At 44.4% G+C, this 22,624-nt stretch overlaps 1 protein-coding gene and 1 long non-coding RNA gene across 3 annotated transcripts in view; one reads left to right on the top strand and one right to left on the bottom strand.

Moving 5' to 3' along the window:
* LOC121291971 overlaps positions 1-11,300 on the bottom strand; it is a 28,663-nt gene extending 17,363 nt beyond the window's left edge. Inside the window, exons 1-2 of the long non-coding RNA XR_005946136.1 lie at positions 11,218-11,300; positions 9,881-9,984 (exon numbers count right to left, since the gene is read on the bottom strand). This is a non-coding gene — a long non-coding RNA (uncharacterized LOC121291971). The remainder of the gene's footprint in view (positions 1-9,880; positions 9,985-11,217) is intronic.
* Positions 1,361-20,915, top strand: LOC121291969 (zinc finger protein 271-like). Of its 2 annotated transcripts, none has more exons than XM_041213672.1 (2): positions 1,361-1,391; positions 18,156-20,915. In XM_041213672.1, the coding sequence occupies exon 2, from the start codon at positions 18,607-18,609 to the stop codon at positions 19,396-19,398; it is 792 nt and encodes a 263-aa protein (XP_041069606.1). In that variant the 5' UTR covers positions 1,361-1,391; positions 18,156-18,606; the 3' UTR covers positions 19,399-20,915. The 2 variants fall into 2 exon arrangements, with proteins under 2 accessions (XP_041069606.1, XP_041069604.1); XM_041213670.1 differs by lacking the exon at positions 1,361-1,391 and adding an exon at positions 11,374-11,414.
* Positions 20,916-22,624: the final 1,709 nt, after the last annotated feature.

Here is a 22,624-nt window from a genome sequence, read left to right as displayed (position 1 = left end):
CAGATGCACTCTTATCCACTTGGAACTACATTACCCACAGTGCACGGAGCGACATTGCAAAATCAGTCCACAAGCCCAGTCCACGGTGCCTGATGGGAGTTGTAGTTCTAAAACGCGCAACGGCAGTTGGCGCCCAGCGTTCGGGAGTTCGAATCTGTGGAAGCGCGAGCCCGAGCGGCTGTCACGTGGGCGGGGCTGGAATTGGAGGTGCGCACCTGTAAATCCCAGCCTCAGGCGGCGGGAACCAGGATCGCAGCCGTTTAACCCCCTCTATCCCCCCTCTCCATCCACTTGGTTAAATGGATAACATGGGACTATATTGGTTTTCTGTGACTGTTTTCTCCAGACTGTGGAGTAAAAGTCTAAAAGTTTGACTCTCCCAGTTTTGACTCCATCTCCCTTACTGGTGCTGAAGGGCCTGTCCTCCATTTAGACCCTGCCCCAGTTAAGATTGTAGATCTAAGGTGCTCCGCTCCATGGCCCGGTCCTCAAATCATTTCTCTCCCTCTTGAAGCTGTCTGCTTGCCATTCCTTTACTACTAGATTTCTGTTTTGTCTGGTGGTGAGGGGCATTTCTTTCTGACTCGAGGTAAAATGGGACAGATTGTAAGAGACCCTCTGTGAATCTGACATCAGGTCATCAGATGGTTTTACACAGGGGCAGCGTGTGGATGAGAAATAGGTGGAGACTGAGGATAGACCCTTGGTCAGACTCCAGAGCGATGTGGGTGGGAAGATTAATCATTGCAGGAGATTCTCTGGTTACAACTGAAGAGGCAAAAGTGGGCCAAGCGATAACAGTCCTACTCACTGGACACAAGCTCTGGGAGAAAGCAGATGGGCCAAATGGTCTCTATCTGTGCTTTTAAATCTGGAATAAAAACAAAAACTTCTGGATATACTGAGCAGGTTACGCAGCATCTATGCAGAGAAACAGAGTTAATACTTCAGCTTAAAACTCTTTCATCAGAAACTCGGTTGAATGTTAGGCAGATGAGTTGAGGCCAAAATGAGATCAGCCATGATCGTAATGAATGGCGGGGCAGAATTGTCTACTCGTGCTCCTAGTTCTTATGTTCTCCTCCGGTTGTCAGAGAGCGGCACCCCACCCCTGGTTTTCACCAGCACTACCCTGTCTCCCTCCCACCAGCAATAAATGAGGTTTTATTCAAATGGGACAATGACAATTTAAATCTCCACCTGATCTGCTGCTCAAAGTCTCCTCTGTTTCACCAGTTAGTTTCCCAAGCTTCAGGAAGCTCATGTTACTCCAGAGATATTTGGATTGGCTGTGAGAGAGGTCAATCAGAGAGCCCACCCTCTCTGCCTATTCTCTCCTCTTCCACAGCTGGTTCACTTCCTGTAGGGACTGAAAATCAAGTGAGGAGATGGTGAGTGAAGGAACAGAATTTATAATAATTACATCACATAATATCTACACTAATGTTCAGCTAGTCTGACTATCCCGTGGGGAATCAGGTGTGGAAATGTCCCTTTATGCTGACAGGAACTGAAGACCGGCTCTGGCAGAGCAAGTCTTGGCCTAGGCACGCCCTTTCCTCCAGTTTTACCACAAACGACTGTCTTGTGTCCCTGCTGAAAATCTTCCGTAGTGACGATTAACATGGTGAAGTACTCATTCATCATTTGGGAGGGGAGAGCTAGTTTTTCTTGAACTTGTTTGACCTGAAGCCATGAGACTCCATGGAGTCAATATTGAGACTTCCCCACCTGCCAGTGGGATGGGACATACCCAGGGATGGTAACTTGACCAGTCTGCAGGGCAGCTCTCCTCACTTGGGTACTTGTCCTCAGACCTTGGTAAGAGAGACTTTGCAGATTTCACTGGGTTGAGATCACCTTAGTCTTATTCTGACACAATGCCAGGATTGTCCAGATCTATCTGATCTTCCTCTTATTATTGGACTTTGTAGTGATTGTGTATCATTGTTTGCTCAGCCACTTCAGAGGGCAGTTCAGAGTTAAGCAAGGTGAAAAAGCTTTTCCTCAAATCCCCTCTAAACCTCCTGCCCCTTACCTTAAATCTATGCCTCCTGGTTATTGACACCTCTGCTAAGGGGAAATGTTTCCTCCTATCTACCGTATCTATGCCCCTCCTAATTTTGTATGTATCTATCAGGTCCCCTCTCAACCTTCTCTGCTCTAAGGAAAACAACGCTAGCCTATCCAGTGTCTCACCATAGCTGAAACGCTCCAGCCCAGGCAATATCCTGGTGAATCTCCTCTGCACCCTCTCGAGTGCAATCGCACCCTTCCTATAGAGGGGATTTGAGGAAAAGATTTTTCACCCAGAAGGTGGTTGGAATCTGGAACACACTGCCAGAGAGGGTGATAGAGGCAGGGAACCCTCACAATATTTAAGAAGTATTTAGATGAGCATTTAAAACACCACAGCATACAGGGCAACAGGCCAAGTGCTGGAAAATGGGATTAGAATAGATAGGTGCTTTATGGCCAACATGGACAGGATGGGCCGAAGGGCCTGTTTCTGTGCTGTATAACTCTATGACTCTGAAATGGCTGCAAAGATTGTATTAAATCAGATTAGAAGAAAACTTAGCAACCAAAAGTGTATGCAAAAATCATGTTTGAAATCAGATTAAGGAAAGATGTGAAAGGTTCATTGTTCTGTTAAAGATTAATTACACATAAAGGCCAAGACCAATTAAATTAAATTAAAGAATATGTCAGCCAATCAATGGGTGACCAGATCCCATTAACAGGTGGAGAGGGAGGGTCTTGAACCTTCCCTGGGGATTAAAAAATCCCATCTCCAGAGACACAGTTAGTTAGTCATATTCTGATTGCCCCTGGATGTTCAGTTCCCATCCCTGGTCACCCTGCAGCCATGCTCCATAATCTTGATTATATCATACCTGTTTATGTCTATTTGCACGGTTAATTCATCCACTTTACTGCGAATGCTTCTCGCGTTAAGGCACAAAGCCTTAAGGCTTATCTTCTTAACATTATTTGTCCCATTCCCACTATTTTTCACTGAGGCCCTGTTTGATTCTTGCCCTTGATTTCTCTGCCTATCACTTTTCTTATTCTCCTTTCTGTCTTTTGTTCTTGTCCTTGCATTCCCCCTGCCACTTTAGTTTAAATCCTCCCCAACCACCCTACCAAATATTCCCCCTGGGACATCAGTCTCGGTCCTGCCCAGGTGTAACTGTCCAGTTTGTACTGGTCCCACCTCCCCCTGAAAACCAAGTGAGGAGATGGTGAGTGAAGGAACAGAATTTATAATAATATCCACACTAATGTTCAGTCAGTCTGACTATCCTGTGTGGAAATGCCCCTTTCAGGAGTAGAAATAGGAAATATTGAATGAATCTGTGGCTAAAGAGATGGTGTGATGGGGAGGGTTTCAGATTTCTGGGACATTGGAACCGGTTCTGTGAAGAGAAAAAGATTGGTGAAGACAAATGTAGGTCCCTGACAGTCAGAAACAGGGGAATTTATAATCGGGAACACAGAAATGGCTGACCAACTAAATACATACGTTGGTTCTGTCTTCACAAAGGAGGACACAAATAACATATCAGAAATGGGGAGGAACTGAAAGAAATCAGAATTAGTAGAGAAATGGTGTTGGAGAAATTGATGGGATTGAAGGCCAATAAATCCCCAAGGCCTGATAATCTACATCCCAGAGTACCAAAGGAAGTGGTCCTAGAAATAGTGTAGGCATTGGTGGTCATCTTCCGAGATTCTATCGGCTCTGGAACAGTTCCTACAGATTGGAGGGCAGCTAATGTAACCCCACTATTTAAAAAGGGAGGTAGAAAGAAAACAGGGAATTATAGATGAATCAGCCTGACGTTGATAGTGGGGAAATTTCTAGAGTCCATTATAAAAGATATAATAGCTGAGCACTTGGAAAACAGTGGCAGAATCAGACAGAGTCAGCATGAATTTACGAAAGGGAAATCATGCTTGACAAATCTACTGGAATTTTTCGAGAATGTAACTAGTAGAGTTGATGAGGGAGCCAGTGGATGTGGTTTATTTGGACTTTCAGAAGGCTTTTGACAAAGTTCCACATAAGAGATTAGCGTGTAAAATTAAAGCATATGGGATTGTGGGTAGTGAATTGAGATGGATAGAAAACTAGTTGGCAGGCAGGAAACAAAGAGTAGGAATAAACGGGTCTTTTTCCGAATGGCAGGCAGTCACTAGTGGGGTACCGCAGGGATCGGTGCTGGGACCCCAGCTATTCACAATATGTATTAATGATTTAGATGAGGGAACTAAATGTAAAATCTCCAAATTTGCAGATGACACAAGGCTGGGTGGGAGGGTGAGCTGTGAGGAGGATGCAGAGGTGCTTCAGTGTGATTTGGACAAGCTGAGTGAGTGGGCAAATGCATGGAAGTTGCAATATAATGTGGATAAATGTGAGGTTATCCACTTTGGTAGCAGAAACAGGAAGGCAGATCATGTGGACTGAGAATGGTCAGTTCTGTCTGTGTGTTGGGATCTGGATGTTTCCAGTCTTTTGAAATCCCTCCAAGACCTCCCACCACCCTATCTCTGTAATCTCCTCAGAAAAGAAACAAAAAGAAAGATTTGCATTTACATAGGGCCTTTCACAACCACCAGATGTCCCAAAGCACTATCCTGCATTAAGGATTAACTTGCTCCTGTGTCTCTTTAAATGTTAACACCTTTACTACTCCACTCTGTAGACGTGGAAAGACTTTCCCATCACACACAAATCTTTAAATATTTCTGCAACCTGTTCCTCAGAATTCTCTTGAGTAAACTGTGAACACAATCCCACTTCTTCACCTATCACCGATTCTCCCTGTTTCACTGATACACAAACCACTGCTTTCTCCTGTTTCTGAACCTCAGAACCCACAGTACTTTTACTTTCAGAGTGTTTTTGTACCCCAATAATTGCAACAGATTTTTCCTGCAATTTCCAACACACTGACTTTGTTTGCCTTACTTTTTTTTTTACAATTAAAACACCTCAATTTTTGAGTATCACTTGTACCTTCTTTTTTATTCTGAGAACAAACCTCCGGGAACTTCCAGCTACTCCTCTTCCTTGATTACTTACCTTCCTTTCACCTTCCCACTTTTTATCCTTTTCCAATTTGAAAGGACAATGAAAAAAGGTTTAGCTCGATGAACTAACTCATAATCACCAACTATCTCTGTTGCTTGTCTTACAGAATCAACCTTCTGTCCCCCCACATGATTTCTCACTACCGAAGGGATTGAATCTTTAAATTCTTCCAAAAGAATTACTTCCCTAAGAGCTGCATAGGTTGCCTCTATTTTTAACACCCATATCCACCCTTCAAAATTAATTTGTTTTACTCTTTCAAACTCAATATAAGTTTGCCCAGGCTGTTTTCTCATATTCATAAATTTCTGCCTGTATGTTTCAGGGGCCATCTCATGCACTCAAAATAGCCGTTTTCACCACATCAAAATTCACTGACATTTCTTCTGATAGCGAAGCACATACCTCATGGGCCCTACCCACTAACTTAGACTGTAATAATAAGGTCCAGATTTCCTGTGGCCATTTCATCTGTTCAGCTAGCTTCTGAAATGAAATAAAGAATGCTTCAATATCTTTTTCTCAAACTTTGGAAGAGCTTGTACAAATTTAAACATCTCCCCACTGGGTTCTACTCTGGAGATAAGTCTCTCCTCACCTACTGGAATTTTTTCACTGCCAACATTTTCATTTGGAATTCTCTCTCTCTTTTTCTCTTTCCTCCTTCTCTCTCTTCACAATTTCTAATTCCTTTTTAAAAGCCATTTCTCTGTCCTTTGCTTCTAAGTCAAGCTTTATCATTTGTAACTGAAGTGTCACTACCTCCAGTTGTAATTCACGAGTGTCAGGTTTCACTTCCAACTGTAGATGCTGAGCTATACTTTTAATTATATCTGATTTCCTAGCCCCCGCAGGTAACTCCAATTTTAACTTAGCTGCCAACTCTGTTAACTTACTTTTGGTTGTTTTTTTCCAATCCAATCAGAATTATCTCTTCTACTCCCAGAAAAGTCTTAGCAATTACCAAAGCCATCTTGCAATCTCACCACTTCTAAAATACCTCACCAACTCCTGAGTTCAAGGTGCTTCTCGTACTGGTAACCTTAAGATTCACTAATTCCAAACCAATCATGGAATTATAATTTTTATCCCGCAAGAGCCCCCAGTTGTTACAACAGATCAGTTGGTAAAAGCTGTCATTTAAAATCCCAGAGGGAAACTTTAAGTAACTGTCATAACCTATATTTTCAGTTGGTATGTTTTGAATTGCAGCTCTAAAATTCAGGAATAAGACCACCAGTTCTCGAAAGGTTCTTATCGCAAACTAAATGAAACAAATTAAACACAGACATATGGCTACAAATTACTACTACCATAACTTATAACAAATTCCCAAATTAATCTCTACGAAGGCAGCAGTAACCATACACCAGGCAAAGCATTTATACCTTATGGATTCAAAATAATGTTCCTTTCAAATTGGTTCCATTACAGACAGTTGTAGGCTTACAGGTTTTGATCTTACATTGCCTCTGACTTCCACACACAAACTAATCTCAGGTTATACCCAGCACTTCTCTTTGAATGTAAATTTTCATTTTATCTTCAGGCCCTTTGAACTCCTTTCATTGCACCAATTTTATTAGTAAGATTAGCATTGCTTGGTGTCTTCTAGCTAGGTGTAAGATTTCACTCCCCTTCTTGAATGCTCTTTTTAACAAAATGCAAATGTACCCTACATTACTGTTGATATCTCAAAACTACTATACATCAAAGCACCCAGACTAGCTGGTTTTAATCCAACTAACACACACACAGACTAAACCTCTATTTAAAATAACATATTTTCCAATAACATTATATGCATTAATAGCTTCATGACACACACACACTTAAAAATAGCAAATCAGTAAGAATCCTCAGACACTCTGCATTTCCCAGATAATTACACCTCATCTTCTCATATTCAGTAATGACACATCAACAAAACTCAGCCTGTAAATCAGAAAGGAAATGCTTCCAATAAACACACTCAATTTCCAACACACAGCTCCAGTCAAACAGTTCAGCACAAAGCACCAAGTAAACAGCTCTCTCAGCTGGATCTTCTCATACAGCATAAGGGGCATTTCCACACCTGATTCCCTTCAGGATAGTCAGACGGCCTGAACATTAGTGTGGATATTATGTGATGTAATTATTATAAATTCTGTTCCTTCACTCACCATCTCCTCACTTGGTTTTCAGTCCCTACAGGAAGTGAAGCAGCTGTGGGAGAAGAGGAGAGAATGGGCAGAGTGGGTGGGCTCTCTGATTGACGTTTCTCACAGCCAGTCAGGGACAGAAATACAGTGAACTACTTTCCAGAATTTACACGTCAATCATTCGGCTGAGCCAGTCACAAGGGAGGTGGTGGCTCTAGCCTGACATGATCACCCAGTTGAAACTACATTACCCATGCATTTCTACCTCTCTTTAGCCCTGATGAAGGGTCATGGAGATTCGAAACGTTAACTCTGTTTCTCTCTCCATAGATGCTGTCAGACCTGCTGAGTTTTTCCAGCATTTTCCGTTTTTATTTCAGATTTCCAGTATCCGCAGTATTTTCTTTTTATTTTACCCATGTTGCAATTGGCCCCACACGGCTGCGCATTGAGGGGTGGCAGCACGGACTCAGGGGAGATCAACCCCGCGGTGCCCGATGGGAGTTGTAGTTCTGACTTGCAGAGCGGCTTTTGGCACCCAGCATTCGGGAGTTTTAACCTGAGAAAGCGCGAACCCGAGCGGCTGTCACGTGGGTGGGGCTGGAATTGGAGATGCGCACCTGGAAATCCCAGCTCCGGGCGGCAGGAACCAGGATTGCAGCCGTTTAACCCCCTCAACCCCATCGCCATCCCCCCTCCTTCACCCCACCATCCTCCCCTACTTCACCCTCCATCCCACTTCCTTCACCACCCCATTCCCCATGAGGATGAGAAATATGTGGGGGCCGAGGACAGACCCTTGGTCAGACTCCAGAGCGATGTGGGTGGGAAGATTAACCATTGCAGGAGATTCTCTGGCTACAACTGAAGAGGCAAAAGTGGGCCAAGTGATAACAATCCCACTGACTGGATAACAGAGAAGAGTTGGAGGAAGAGGATAGTGTGGTCGGGCATGTCAAAGGCTGAAGAGAGGTCGCTTCTCTCCCCACAGATGTTGCCTGACCTGGGAATTTCCAGCATTTCCTGAAAATGTATCAGATTTCCAGCATTCACAGCATTTGCCATTATATTCAGAGAGCTGGGTGTGTGCACTTTAGGGAAGTGTAGACTATGGAGTGATTTAATGGAGGTTTGAAAACAACAAGTTTGTGTTCATGACTTAATGTGGACAAATTATTTCAATTGGATAGGTTATATTTACAAGTTGTGTAAGGGCAGAACTACAGATTCATCAATCGTTAAAAGTAGCAAGGCAGGTCAACAAGGGTATTCTTAACAAAATCAAACAATATTGCTCGGGTCCATTTTTTGGGGAATGGAATTGAAAAGCAGAGAAGTTATGTTGAACTTGTATAGAGCCTTGGTTGGACCACAGTTGGAAAGCTGTGCACAGTTCTGATCTCCAGATTGAAAAAGGACATAAAGGAACTGGAGAAGGTGCAAAAACATTTATAAGGATGATATTGAGAATTGAAAGATTGTAGCTATCAGGAAAGACTGAACAGGCTAGCACTCTTTTCCCTAGAAAAGAGAAGGCTGAAGGGTGAAATAATGGAAACTTTAAAATGATGAATTATAAAATGAAGAATTTGGGGGTAAATGGAGAGATGTTCCCACTTGTGTGGGGGAGTCCAAAATTGGGGCCAGAAATATAAGATGGTCAATAATAAATCCAATGAGGAATTCAGGAGAAACTTCTTCACCAAGAGAATGATTAGAATGTGGAACTTGCTACCACAGGGAATGGTTGAGGCAAATAGTTTTGATGTATTTAATGGGAAGCCAGGTAAGTATATGAGGGAGAAAGGGATAGAAGGATCTGCTGATAGGGTGAGATAAAATAGGGAAGGAGAAAGCTCATGTGGAGCAAAAGCACTGGTAGAAAGTAGATGGGCCAAATGGTCTGTTTCTGTGCTTTAAAAACTAGAATCAAAACAAAAAATTCTAGAAATACTCAGCAGGTCAGGCAGCATCTGTGGAGAGAAATAGAGTTAACATTTCAGCTTGAGATGACCTTTCATCAGAAACTGAGTTGGATGTTGGGCAGCTCTTCCTTTTGTCAGACGGCGCCCCCATCCCTATTCTCAGCAGCTTATTCAACTCCCCCCACCCCCCACTTCCCCCTACCCCCGAACTCACCAGCAGTGTCCTGAGTACAACCTTCAGCACTCAATACCTGTACCTATCCAATCTCACTACCACCCCTGGTCTCACCAACAAACCCTCCCCCACCCGTACCTCTCTGTACCCCTGCCCCTGGGTGTGGTCGAATTGTCCTTATTTCAGAGTTGGTCACCCTGGAGTCAATCTTTGAAGGCAGAATTGCCCCAGAATTGCACTAAGTGTAGCAGCGGGTGTGAAAAACAATGTTTTGCCTGCTGGCCACAATGGTGGATTTTTGCGCCATATCATCTGCTTCCAGCTTCATTCATCATGCAGCCACAGGAAACACACCGTCTCGCTGGTGGGCAGCCTCTGAATCACCTGCCAAGCCATTACCTCACTCCGGCTGCCCTATCTGAACTGCACACAGTTCTCAACGCTTGCAGCCTAGGACTGCTCCAGTGAAGACATGGCCCTGAAAGCCAAGAACAGTTCAGTGACCCGTCAGCTGGAATTCCTTTTGGAGGCTCACCGTGATGTCTTTCACCCTTTCTCTGGCAGCAGGAGGTCCATTCCGGCTTGGGAGGCGGTGGCAGTGGTGGTCAGTGCCAATGCTGCACAGAAGAGGTTGGCCATCTAGTGCAAAAAGAGGATGAATGATCTCATCTGGGATAAGGCAACCATCTTATCACTCCAGACCCTCATATTCACAAGACTATCACACATTCACTGGCATCTCACTCACTGCCAGCTCAACGGACATCACCACTCACTCACACACACCCTCGCATCTCCATCTGGCATCATCTCCTCTGGAGACTGCCTCCTCAGCCTTCACCATCTTGAGGCCACTTGCATCGATCAACATGTGCCCCCATACACACTTCCATAGTACAGCTCTCATCTTGCAGCCTTTTCTCTTTCCTGAGGTCATTTCACCGCCTTCCCCAAGCAAGTCCTAGCCCCGCAGCCATTGAAAAGCCACCCCCACCTTACAGCTGGTCCAGTAGGTAGAGACCTGCCTATGACCCCCCACTAAAAGTGATGTGGTGCTGCCTGTGAAGCCTGGCGCTGAGACCATGAGTGCTGCCCAAAGCAAGGAAGGGAATCAGGCTTTGAAGTTCCAGTAAAGTTTAGCTTTCAAGGTGCACGTCGCTTGGGTACAGTTGTGGAACATGTCGGTGTGCAATCACACTGACATGCCTGGATGATCCAGCAATGTGGGGATGATTCCAGTGAGCAGGGCTTTCATGAGAGGCTAAAGTACTGAAATTAGGTTCCCGACATGCGACGATGGGAAACGTGCCTCCATCATGGGTGGCGCAGACGATTGCAAACTTGTTAAACGACAGCGTAAAACTGAGATTTGGCCTTCTCGCCATATTGTCTGCTTATGCCTCCAAACACACCCGTCATCAACGGGAGCAGAAAATTCCAGCCTGAGTCACAAGCACAAAGTCACTCCCCAAGTCAGAGTCACTCCCTGAGATACAGAGTCACACTCAAAACACTGCCTCAATCTCCTCTCCACGCATTTTTCTGTTCCTCACTCCTGTGCTCCTCTCTTCCAGGCCCCTCTCTCCTGTGTCCCTCTCTCTTCTGTGTCCCTCTCTTGTGCATGTGCAGATCCCACCACTGCACGTCATTGCTGCCTTGGATGCTGTGGGTCTTCCTCTTCTGATCTGCTATCAAACACATTCGAGACTACACATCCCACATTGATGTTGTCAGTCTGAAAGCCTCTGAGGATGAAGAATGTTATTCCCACACTAAAATTCCCTGTCAAACATTTACCAGGAGGATCTAAGACAGCAGCTGCAATAAGTGAGGTTTTATTCAGATGGGACAATGACAAGTTTAAATCCCCACCTGATCTGCTGCTCAAAGTCACCTCCATTTCACTGGTCAGTTTCCCAAACTTCCGGAAACTCATGTTACTCCAGAAATATTTGGATTGGCTGTGAGAGACGTCAATCAGAGAGCTCACCCACTCTGCCCATTCTCTCCTCTTCCTCTTCCACAGCTGGTTCACTTCCTGTAGGGACTGAAAACCAAGTGAGGAGATGGTGAGTGAAGGAACAGAATTTATAATAATTACATCACATAATATCCACACTAATGTTCAGGCCGCCTGACTATCCTGTGGGGAATCAGGTGTGGAAATGTCCCTTATGCTGTGTGAAGATTCTTACTGATTTCCTATTGTTGAGTTCTGAGTGTGTGTTGGGAGCTGGTTATTATCCTGTGGACTGTGAATGGTCAGTTCTCTCTGTGTTTTGGGATCTGGAATGGTCAGTTCTCTCTGTGTTTTGGGATCTGGATGTTCCTGTCTTTTCAGACATTTTATGCCTTGGGTCTATAAGTTCTTTCGCGGACTCATGTTTTCCTGCAGTAATGCTTCTGGTTTCTAATTGGGAACTTAGGGGCCCTCAAGGTTTATCTCTCCCAGCCAGTTCCTTCCGAGAAGACTTGATCCCCTGCCTGACATTACAAATAGGGGTAATTTTGCAGACTCTTCCTCATACTGCACCTTGACTTGACATATCCTTTTCGGTCTTCTTTCTTCATCCGTGTATGTTCTCAGTTTAGTGTCCGAAACTTCCAATCTTAGAGAATGGGTACCTTTATTCAAGTATCTGATTGTATGTTCTCCAGTGATGGACATCGACACTTCAGTATCAACTTACATCTTAACGGGTTGTCCATTGACTTTAATGATCACTTGGGTTGGCTCGGTTCTACCCACTTTCAGGTTATATAATGAATGGGTGTCTGATTCTATTTATTCTGGTTCTTCCATGAGACTCATGTCAAGATTTCTCCCTTTGTCTTTAAAATGCTGTCTCAGTCTTTCTCTGCAGTGCAACCTTATGTGACCATAGCGGTGGCAGAAAAAGCTTTCGACTTATTTGAATTGTCGATTGCTCACTGGATGCCTGGATGCATTTCTCATTCATTTAGTGGGTTTTCACTGTGGCACTGCTGTTTATTACTGATCTGTACATGGTGGACGTTTTCCGCCTTTCTGTGGGGTCCGATGTTTTCGTGCCGGTCTGTCCCGCTCTAGCAGATGGATGGCACCGTTTTGTGCCTCTCTTATAGCTTCTGAATTTCTAACAGCACTCTCCATGGCTGTGGCTAATTCTAATGCCTTATTGAAGTCTGGATTAGCTCCAGCTAGCAAATGCCTTTGAATAGTGTTATTTCCAATCCCTCATATTAGTCGGTCTCTCAACATATCGGTAATAGATGTTCCGAATTCGCAATGTTCGGTTAATGCCTTTAAAATGGCAGTGTAGTCAGCTATTGTCTCCTCTGGAGGACTATTCCTTGAATTGAGTTTGAAGTGCTGCATAGTAACTCAGGGCTTTGGTCTTGGGTGGTTTTGTACAATTTTTATTAACTCATCAAGTCAGCGCGGTTAGGTGATGTGAGGCTGCAAATCAGCCCGTGCATTTTCTCCCGCATGTGGACAAAAGAATCGCCCTGTTCTTTTCCCCCCCCACGACGTCATTAGTGGTAAAAAAGAATGCTCGGTATTCAACATACTGAGATCAGTCATCTGAAATGAGGGCGAATGGATCGACACACCTGAACTGCGGCATCGTGAACGACTGCAAGGGGCTGCCCTTCCGATGGCTTCCCAGTTAATGACGAATTCAGGTGTTTGGCTTACCGTGGCTTTCTTGACTGCTGGCAATCAATTTGTGTTTTGCCTTCTGCAGAGTTGTCCTCTCTGGGGTCTCTTATAATTTTCTGTCTGTGGCCATTTTTCTCATATGCACCACTTTAAATGTATTGCAGCTTTAAAAGCAACCACCTTTCTTATGAACTCGGGCTGTCTCTACAGCTGTCAGCTTCTCTGTGCTGGGTTTGTGCTTTTCGAGTTTTGGTGGGATCCAGGTGATCATGTGTCGTCTTCTCTTTTCTCTTTGTGAAACTTCGTTCCAGTGCAGAATAAAACAGTGAATCCTTCTCCCTTTCCTGGGCGATTCTGCAGAGTTTTTCCCTTTTACTCCGCAGACTCTTTTGATGTTGGACACCCTTCACTTCGGGAAACCCAGTGGCCTCCTGGTCCAATCCTGCCCTTTTTTTGTTTAAATTTAAAACTGCAGCACTGCTTTCTGCTCTGATTGCCGTCTATTTGACAACAAAAGTACAGATTCTCTTTCTAATGTTTTGCTCACCCGCATTGTGGATTCTCACTCAGGGATCTTGCAATTTTTTATCCTCGGTGCCAATTTTATGTCTTGAGTCTATGAGTTCACTAGTCGAGTAAACTTGGATTTCATGTCTTCATATGCAGTTGTTAGTTGATGCTCACTATCAATAACGGAGAGAGACCCACATAAGAACAAACTGTGATTGTTTGTTGCAACAGAGGCAGAGCACTAAATCCTTGTGTGCTCCCACAAGCACCTCCAGCTCCAGACTTACAGTTAACCAGCAGCCCATGTCGTTCACTGATTGGTCAGTACTGTCACGTGGTTAGTCCACTTGCATTCTCTTAAAGGTACATGGTACTCCACTTTACTTCAAAATCCTCCCAATACCTCCCACCACCCTATCTCTGTAACATCCTCAGAAAAAACTGCAGTTAAATAGATCCTTTCATGACCACCAGATGTCCCAAAGCTCAGTACAGCCAATAAAGTACTTTTGAATTGTGGTCACTGTTGTAAAGTAGGAAATGTGGCAGCCAATGTGTGCACAGCAAGCTCCCACAAACAGCAACGTGATAATGACTAGATAATCTTTTTTTGTGGTGTTGGTGGATGATATTATCCCCATAGAAGTCTAAAACTTTTCAAAGAGATTTAAATTCCCAGTGACCAAATTCTTCCCATGAGAAGATTTTAAATTTTCAGACTTTTACCTGAACAAACCAACTGAAAGCAGTATTGCCTAACGAGTGCATCGCAGACAACTAACACACTAAACTATAATTCATTATCTCTCCTTTAACTTTTAACCTGACTGAACACCCCACACCACAGTTATACCTAACACCTGGCTATCTGCAGAATCACAGTTTTTACAGGAACTACTCCAACATCACTCTCAGCTTCCATTGGGTTCACTTCTCCCTCTTTTACTGAACTGTAATTTTGAGTGCCGGTCAAAAGGTGCTTCTCCGGGTTTCCAGAGAAATTCTGAAGTGACTGCCAACACTGAGGCCCCCTTGAGCGATTCCTTCCCTGGCTACACCAGGACGAATCTTCCAGAGACTTTAGATTGCCACGGGATGCCTGTCCTCAACCACAGATCATGTTCTCTCCTGAATTCTGCCTGACAGCCACAGGAAGGACACCCTCTACCCTCTGCTGACCACCCTGGCTGCAGCGCTTGGTCTCTCTGTGAGACCTGTCTCTCTCTCTCTCTCTTTTTGTCCCAAATCTGTCCAGTCAGCCCCAGCTGCTCTTGCTTTACTTTCAGATGTGATCACTTTGCAGCTTGTGCAGCAAGTCTCAATCTGTTCCCATGGTAACCAAGCCCCTGGCCTGTTGCTGGGCAGAGTTGTACAACTTCCTGCTAACCGCCCTTTCCAGGGTATTCGGTTTTACCTTAAACTATAAAGACTGTTTAAAACGTAACAATCTTACAAACTTCACATTTACAACATACTCCTGATCTGAGCCTTCTCCGCAGTGGGGAGGGTTTGAGTGATCTGGAGGGGAGTTCTCCCAGCATTTCAGGAGGAGGCCGGGTTTGATCATCCACTCACTATTTTTAGCTAAAGATTCTTCAACATTGTGTCTTACATTCGTGTGCTGGGCTCCAATATGGTTGAGAATGGAGGTGTTCATGGAGCCACCATCTCCTGTTACTTTACTGCTTGCCAGCAATTCATAGAATAGCATCATAGAAAGTTTATGGCACAAAAGAGGCAACTTGTCCCATTGTGTCTGCGCCAGCCAAGAAACAGGCCACCCAGCCTAATCCCACTTTCTAGCATTTGGTCTGTAGCCCTGCAGGTTACAGCACTTGAAATGCATTTCCAGGCACCTTTTAAATGATTCGAGAGTTTCTGCCTCTACTTCCCTTTCAGGCAGTGAGTTCCAGGCAAATACGACCCTCTGAGTGAAAAAATATTTCCTCATTTCTCCTCTAATCTTTCTACCAATCACTTTAAATATATGCTCCCTAGTCACTGACCTCTCTGCTAAGGTAAATAGGCCCTTCCCATCCACTCTTTCCAGGCCCCTCACGATTTTGTACATCTCAATGAAATCTCCCCTCAGGCTCCTCTGATCCCAGGAGAACAACACCAGCCATTCCAATCTTTCCTCATAGCTGCAATTTTCCAGTCCTGGCAACATCCTCGTAAATCTTCTCTGTACCCTCCCAGTGCAATTATATCCTTTCTGTAATGAGGTGACCAGAACTGCACACATTACACAAGTTGTGGCCTAACTAATGATTTATACAGTTCCAGCATAATCTCCCTGCTGCTATGTTCTATGCATTGGTTAATAAATTAAAGGATTCCATATGCCTTCTGAACCACCTTATCAACTGGCTGCTCACTGACACCCAATTTGGGTTCCACCAGGGCCACTCAGCTCCTGACCTCATTACACCCTTGATTCAAACATGGACAAAAGAGCTGAACTCCAGAGGTGAGGTGAGAGTAACTGCCCTTGACATCAAGGCAACATTTGACCGAGTGTGGCATCAAGGAGCCTGAGCAAAATTGGAGTCAATGGGAATCAGGGGGAAAACTCTGGTTGGAGTCATACCTAGCACAAAGGAAGATGGTTGTGGTCGTTGGAGGTCAGTCAACTCAGCTTCAGGACATCACTGCAGGAGTCCCTGAGGATAGTGTCCTCAGCCCAGCCATCTTCAGCTGCTTCATCAATGACCTTCCTTCCATCATAAGGTCAGATTTGGGGATGTTCGCTGATGATTGCACAATGTTCAGCACCATTCGTGACTCCTCAGATACTGAAGCAGTCTCTGTCCAAATGCAGCAAGACCTGGACAATATCCAGGCTTCGGCTGACAAGTGGCAAGTAACATTCGTGCCACACAAGTGCCAGGCAATGACCATCTCTAACAAGAGTGAATCCAACCATCGCCCCTTGATGTTCAATGACATTACCATCGCTGAATTCCCCCACTATCAATATCCTTGGTGATACCATTGATCAGAAACTGAACTGGATTACAAGACTACAAGAGCAGGTCAGAGGCTAGGAATTGTGCGATGAGTAACTCACCCCCTGACTCCCCAAAGCCTGTCCACCATCCAAAAGGCACAAGTCAGGAGTGTGATGGAATACTCCCCACTTGCCTGGATGAGTGCAGCTCCCACGACACTCAAGAAGCTTGACACCATCCAGGACAAAGCAGCCCACTTGATTGGCACCACATTCACAAACATTCAATCCCTCCACCACTGATGCACGGTAGCAGCAGTGTGTACCATCTACAAGATGCAATGCAGGAATTCACCAAGGCTCCTTCGACAGTATCATTCAAACCCACAACCACTACCATCTAGAAAGACAAGGGCAGCAGATAGATGGGAGCATCACCACCTGGAGGTTCCCCTCCAAGTCACTCACCATCCTGACTTGGAAACATATCGCCATTCCTTCACTGTTGCTGGGTCAGAATCCTGGAACTCCCTTCCTAACAGCACCATGGGTAAAGCTACACCACATGGACTGTAGCGGTTCAAGAAGGCAACTCACCACCACCTTCTCAAGGGCAATTAGGGATGTGCAATAAATGTCGGCCCAGCTGGTGATGCTCACATCCTGTGGATGAATTTAAAAAAAACCTGTTCTGATACCTTCAGGTATCTGTGGACATTCACTCCAAGGTCCCTCACTTCCTCTACACCTCTTGGTACACCTTCCATTAGTTGTGTGTTCCATTGCCTTGTTTGACCTTCCCAGATGCATCACCTCACACTACTCCAGGTTGAATTCCATTTCCCACTTTTCTGCTGACCTGAGCATCTTCTCCTTTCTTGACAGCTTGTCCACAATTCTGGACTATAGGGCTTTGCTCTGATCTGTTGAATGTGAGGCTGTTTAATCCTGCTACCCTTGGTGTTTAGCCTGAATGTAGTAAGCTCACTAGTTCAAATCTGCACTCTAAAATGTACCCAGTGCTGCTCCTGACATGTCTATTTACTGGTTTGATGATAATCATGGAATGAGGGCTGTGCCAGGCTGTGAGATTGTGTTGGAATACAATCCTGCTGCTGCTGATGGCACTCATGGATACCCAGTTTTGGAGTCTGTCCTTAGTCTGTCCCTAGTGATGATTAACATGGTGAAATACTCATTCATCAGTTGGGAGTGGAGTGGTAGTTTTTCTTGAACTTGTTTGACCCGAAGCCATGAGACTCCATGGAGTCAATATTGAGACTTCCCCACCTGCCAGTGGGATGGGACATACCCAGGGATGGTGACAGAGGAGTCTGGGATGTTTCCAGATTGATACGATTCAGCGATGTGTGACATGAGTACATAGTAAATTTATAGCCTGTTTTACATTCCACCTGACTGTCTTTTGCATTGTCCTCACGGTACCTGGGAAGATGGGGTCTGGGTGGAGGAAAGAAAGTAGCCACGTTATCTGCTCCTGGTCACAATCCAGTGTCTCTGCTGGAAACAGAGGGTGTGTGACAGTCAAGTCAGGAAAAAGAAATATGACGTGCATCTGACCCCTCCACACAGGGGAATAGCAGACTGGCACTCACTGTGGAACAGTCTCTAACTGAGGAGTCAGCCCCTTCAGCAAAGGAGGAGAGGGAGTTGGAGGAAATCATGTTTCCTTTTCCTGTTTTACAGAAGGATTGCACCGTACTACACCAGAGAATACAGAGAGGATAGACACTGCAGCTAGATCCTGACCATCACCCAAGGGACAATTGCACAACTGTGTGAAGACATCCAATCCCTTCACAGCATTGCTCAACACAGAGAAGGTTGGGCAGTGAAACCATCATCTGGAAATCGGTCAGGTCATGGGAGCTTTGACATATCATCAGATCTGAAACTGGTCAGTGGTGTGGATCCTTCCATCACAATCAACCTTTCTGAAGGTTCGGCTGTGGGCGATCAGTTAGGGTGAGGCTGGGAAGAAGTGTGAGTGGCTCCAAGTGTGATGAGAGCTTCAATCATTCATTGCGCCTCATGAACCATCGAATCATTCCTACAGGTGAGAGGCTGTTCAAGGGTGAAGTGAGTGAGGAGGCCTCCACAGGCTCAGTTTTACCAGCTGTAATACAAGGACAGCTACATGGAAGAGAAGCCGTTCAAGTGTGAGTTGTGTAACAAATCATTTTCGTGCTCATCGCACTTTCGTATTCACCAACGCACTCACACTGGAGAGAAACCATTCACGTGTGAAGTGTGTGACAAATCATTCTCGCAGTCATCGCACCTCCATAGACACAAACGCATTCACACAAGGGAGAAGCTGTTTAGGTGTGACGTGTGTGACAAAGATTTCACACAGTTATCGAACCTCCAAGTCCATCAGACAATCCACACTGGCGAGAAACCCTTTAAGTGTGAAGTTTGTGATAAAGCTTTCCCAACATCCACGAGGTTCCTGATACACCAGAGCACTCACACTGGGGAAAATCCCTTCAGATGTGAGTTGTGTGACCGTGCCTTCACACAGTCATCAGCCCTCGCGCAACACCGACGTATTCACACAGGGGAGAAACCGTTCAAGTGTGAGGTGTGCAACAAATCATTCTCACGCTCATCTCACTTTCGTGTACACCAACGCACTCACACCGGGGAGAAACCGTTTACTTGTGAAGTGTGTAACAAATCATTCTCACGGTCATCAACTCTCCGTGAACATCAACATCTTCACTCTGGGGAGAAGCCATTCAAGTGTGAGGTGTGTAATAAGGGATTTGCACAGTTATCAGGCCTGGTGAGTCACCGACGCATTCACACAGGGGAGAAGAAAAGATTCACGTGTGAAGTGTGTAATAAGGACTTTGAACAACTATGGGGCATGTTGGATCACCGTCGCATTCACACAGTGAATAAGCCAAGTGAGGTGGGTGACTGAGCCATTGCCCTGTGAGTGACACTTGTGAAACACCGAAGCATTGGGGGGAAGCTGTTCAAGTGTGATGTGTTTAACAAGGGCTTTGCACAATCATCTGGCCTGATGTATGACTAACGCATTCACACTGGAGAGAAACCGTTCACATACAAAGTGTGTGACAAAACCTTGAGAAACTCATCAAACCTCCTGTAACACCAGCGAATTCACACGAGAGAAACCATTCAGATGTGAGGTGTGTGACAAGGCTTTCACACAGTCAGTGTGTCTGCTAGTCCATCAACACATTCACACAGGGGAGAAGCCCTATCAGTGTGAGTTCTGTAATAAAGCCTTCACACAGTTGTTGGACCTCCTGGAGCATCAGTGAACCCACATGGGAGACAAACCCTTCCAGTATGACGTGTGTCAGGATTGTTTCACCTACTCCTCTCTCTCACTAGATACCGAGATCTCCACACGGACTTGGAGCCAGGTCACCTGCTTCCATTACACTGAGAGTTGTCTGTGTTGTTTACCCTCCAGTGCTCGCACAGAGGAGCTGTCATTCCAAAGCACTGTCTATCTCAGCAGTGTCTGTCTCGAATCTCTCCCATCATCAGTCCAATCGTTTCAAGAAGACCAATTTAACCTTTGACCAGATCACCCAACATCACCAGAAGAAGACATCAATATGCATTGAAACTCCTGCTTATACACAGATGTAACTGTGTCTCAGAGGATTCCCTCATCCACAGGGTTTGGAAACAAGGCTGTAGAAGGTGGATATGAGAGAGTGGTTAAACCAGATTTGACAGTTACAGAAGCATTGTGGTGAATGGAGAGTCAAAGGACAGAGAGTTGGGAATTAGAAAGCACTGTCCAACTCACCTGGGGGAAGAATGTCTTCCAGGAGTGGAAACTGATTGATCCATGGACCCACGTGATCAATGGATCTCTGTAACCATTGGTGGATTTGTATGATGGAAACGAACTCCATCCTGTGTCACTAAAGTTCGGTGTCATTTCTGACCATCGGAATTTGGAGCCGGACTTAAGTACAGAGATTTTAAAGAAAGTTCTGTCCGTAGTATTCTGAGAGAGTTTCCCCTGATGTGAGTGTGTGTTTTAGCAAAGTGAGGCAGCTCTCAGGAGTGGGTATGGGGTAGAATGGGACCCTGCTTTAGTTGCTGATATGAATTATAGACAGATCCTCTTCAGATGACAGGTGTTTGACTAATACCATGGGTAATGTTTGTATTCTCCTGTCTGGGAGGACTACTATCCTGAGTATGGTGAGGGAGTCGGGTGAGTCCCCTCAGCCCATCATGCCTCGATGTAATAACGGTGTGATATGTTCATCTTACACTCTTCCTAGATTAATTTAATAGTCTGGGAAAGGTCTTGAATCATTTTCAAATGCTTTATTATTTTGGTTGATACAAGCTGAATATTGTGTTGTTATTTGTATGCTGTTTTATCAAACTTCTGTATAGATTTATAACTCACAATAAATTCAGTTTGTTTTTGCTAAACCCAAACTATCTGATTTGTCAGCATGGTGTGTTCCTATTCACTGAAACATTCAGGAGCCTATAGCAAGATTCCTGTACAGAATATATTGGCCAGTCTCCAACAGGAAGCATAACATTTCCCAAAGAAAGAAAGACTTGCATTTATACATCAACTTTCTTGAACACAGGGCATCCAAAAGCAATTCACAGCCAATTAAATTATTTGAAGTGTAGTCGATGTTATAATGTAAAAAATGTGGCAGTCAATTTGTACAGGGGATCTTGTTAGGGACTGTTAACGTTTGAAGAGAAATGTGAACACCCCCTGATTAGCTGACAGAACTTCACCATTAGATTTCACATTTTAAACAAAAACAAACTTCATTTTATATAAAAAGAATAAACAAAGCAAGCATCATGACAAAACACTGTAGTTTATAATTACTTATGCTATGACCAGAGTTCTGCTTCTTACTTACCCCAAAGAGTTCCTTTATACAATCCAATAATCTAAAGGTTCATTCACTTCTTTAGGAACCTAGACAAAGGTATGCCACAGCCCTCTGGAATTCTCTTGGATTCTCTTCAGTGTTCTAGCTATTCTCCTACCATTTGTTTTTTGACTGAGCAACCCTCCAGATTTTCTTCAATAACTCACAACTGGAGAGAAACCGTTCACATGCAAAGTGTGTGACAAAACCTTGAGAAACTCATCAAACTTTCTGTAACACCAGCAAACTCACATGAGAGAGACGCTTGAGGTGTATTGTTTGTGACAAGGCTTTCACTCTGATTCCCTGAAACACCAGCGGATCTACACTAATAAGAAACCATTCAGATGTGAGGTGTGTGAGAAGACTTTCACACAGTCAGTGTATCTGCTGGTCCATCAACACATTCACACAGGGAAGAAACTCTATCAGTGTGAGCTCTGTAATAAAGCTTTCACACAGTTGTTGGACCTCCTGGAACATCCGTGACACAGGAAACAGCTCCTTGTTTGAATTGCTGGCAGAGACCCAACTATCTTTGCACAGCTTCCAACCTAACTCTGCTGAATGCTTTCTGCCACAAGGCTCTTTGAAGACCACTGTAGATTTCTTCCACTAGCTTCAAACTAGGCAAATCTTCCAGCTGCTTTTCCTTCATAAAATCCAAACTGAGCTGGATTTCCACATTTATTCTGTGCAGGCCTGACCAACAATCATCTCCTGTTGGGTGTCTCAATCCAGCGAGCTGCAGTCTAAAGCAAAACTGTTCCTGCCTCTGTGAGCAAACACCCAGCTAAATCAAAAAAAGAAAATTCTACCCAACTCTTTGTTTCCATAACCCATATGATTAATTAATATTGCTAATGGATGTGATTGCCCTCTCTCCATACTCTCTGGGACCATGAAGAAACCCCTGTGTTCAAAAAGCTGCTTTCAGCATCTTTTCACCTGGAAACTACATACATAATTTAAATACATATTGAAGTAAGGGTAGATCTTTTGGCCCCATTACAAACTTAAAGATACCCCTCCTCCTGTTGGTTGCTTTCACACCTCTACCTCTGACCTTGTAAAATAAACATAGGTTAGTTTTTTTTTACTGTAATAAACTTCAAGCTTATTTGAATTGCATTTACATCAGAGGTTTTACCAGTTTCCCAAACAGATGCTCCCATATATATGTTAAACTTTAATTCCTAAAACTAAAAGTTATGCCCTAAAACATGTGAATTGTGAACTAGATTT

Source organism: Carcharodon carcharias, chromosome 19 (genome assembly GCF_017639515.1).
Source record: "Carcharodon carcharias isolate sCarCar2 chromosome 19, sCarCar2.pri, whole genome shotgun sequence".
Classification (NCBI taxonomy): Eukaryota; Metazoa; Chordata; class Chondrichthyes; order Lamniformes; family Lamnidae; genus Carcharodon; species Carcharodon carcharias.
This window is presented reverse-complemented; position numbering and strand designations above follow the sequence as displayed.

Coding starts and splice junctions, on each gene's coding strand:
- LOC121291969 (XM_041213672.1), top strand. CDS start 18,607: ATGGAAGAGAAGCCGTTCAAGTGTGAGTTGTGTAACAAATCATTTTCG.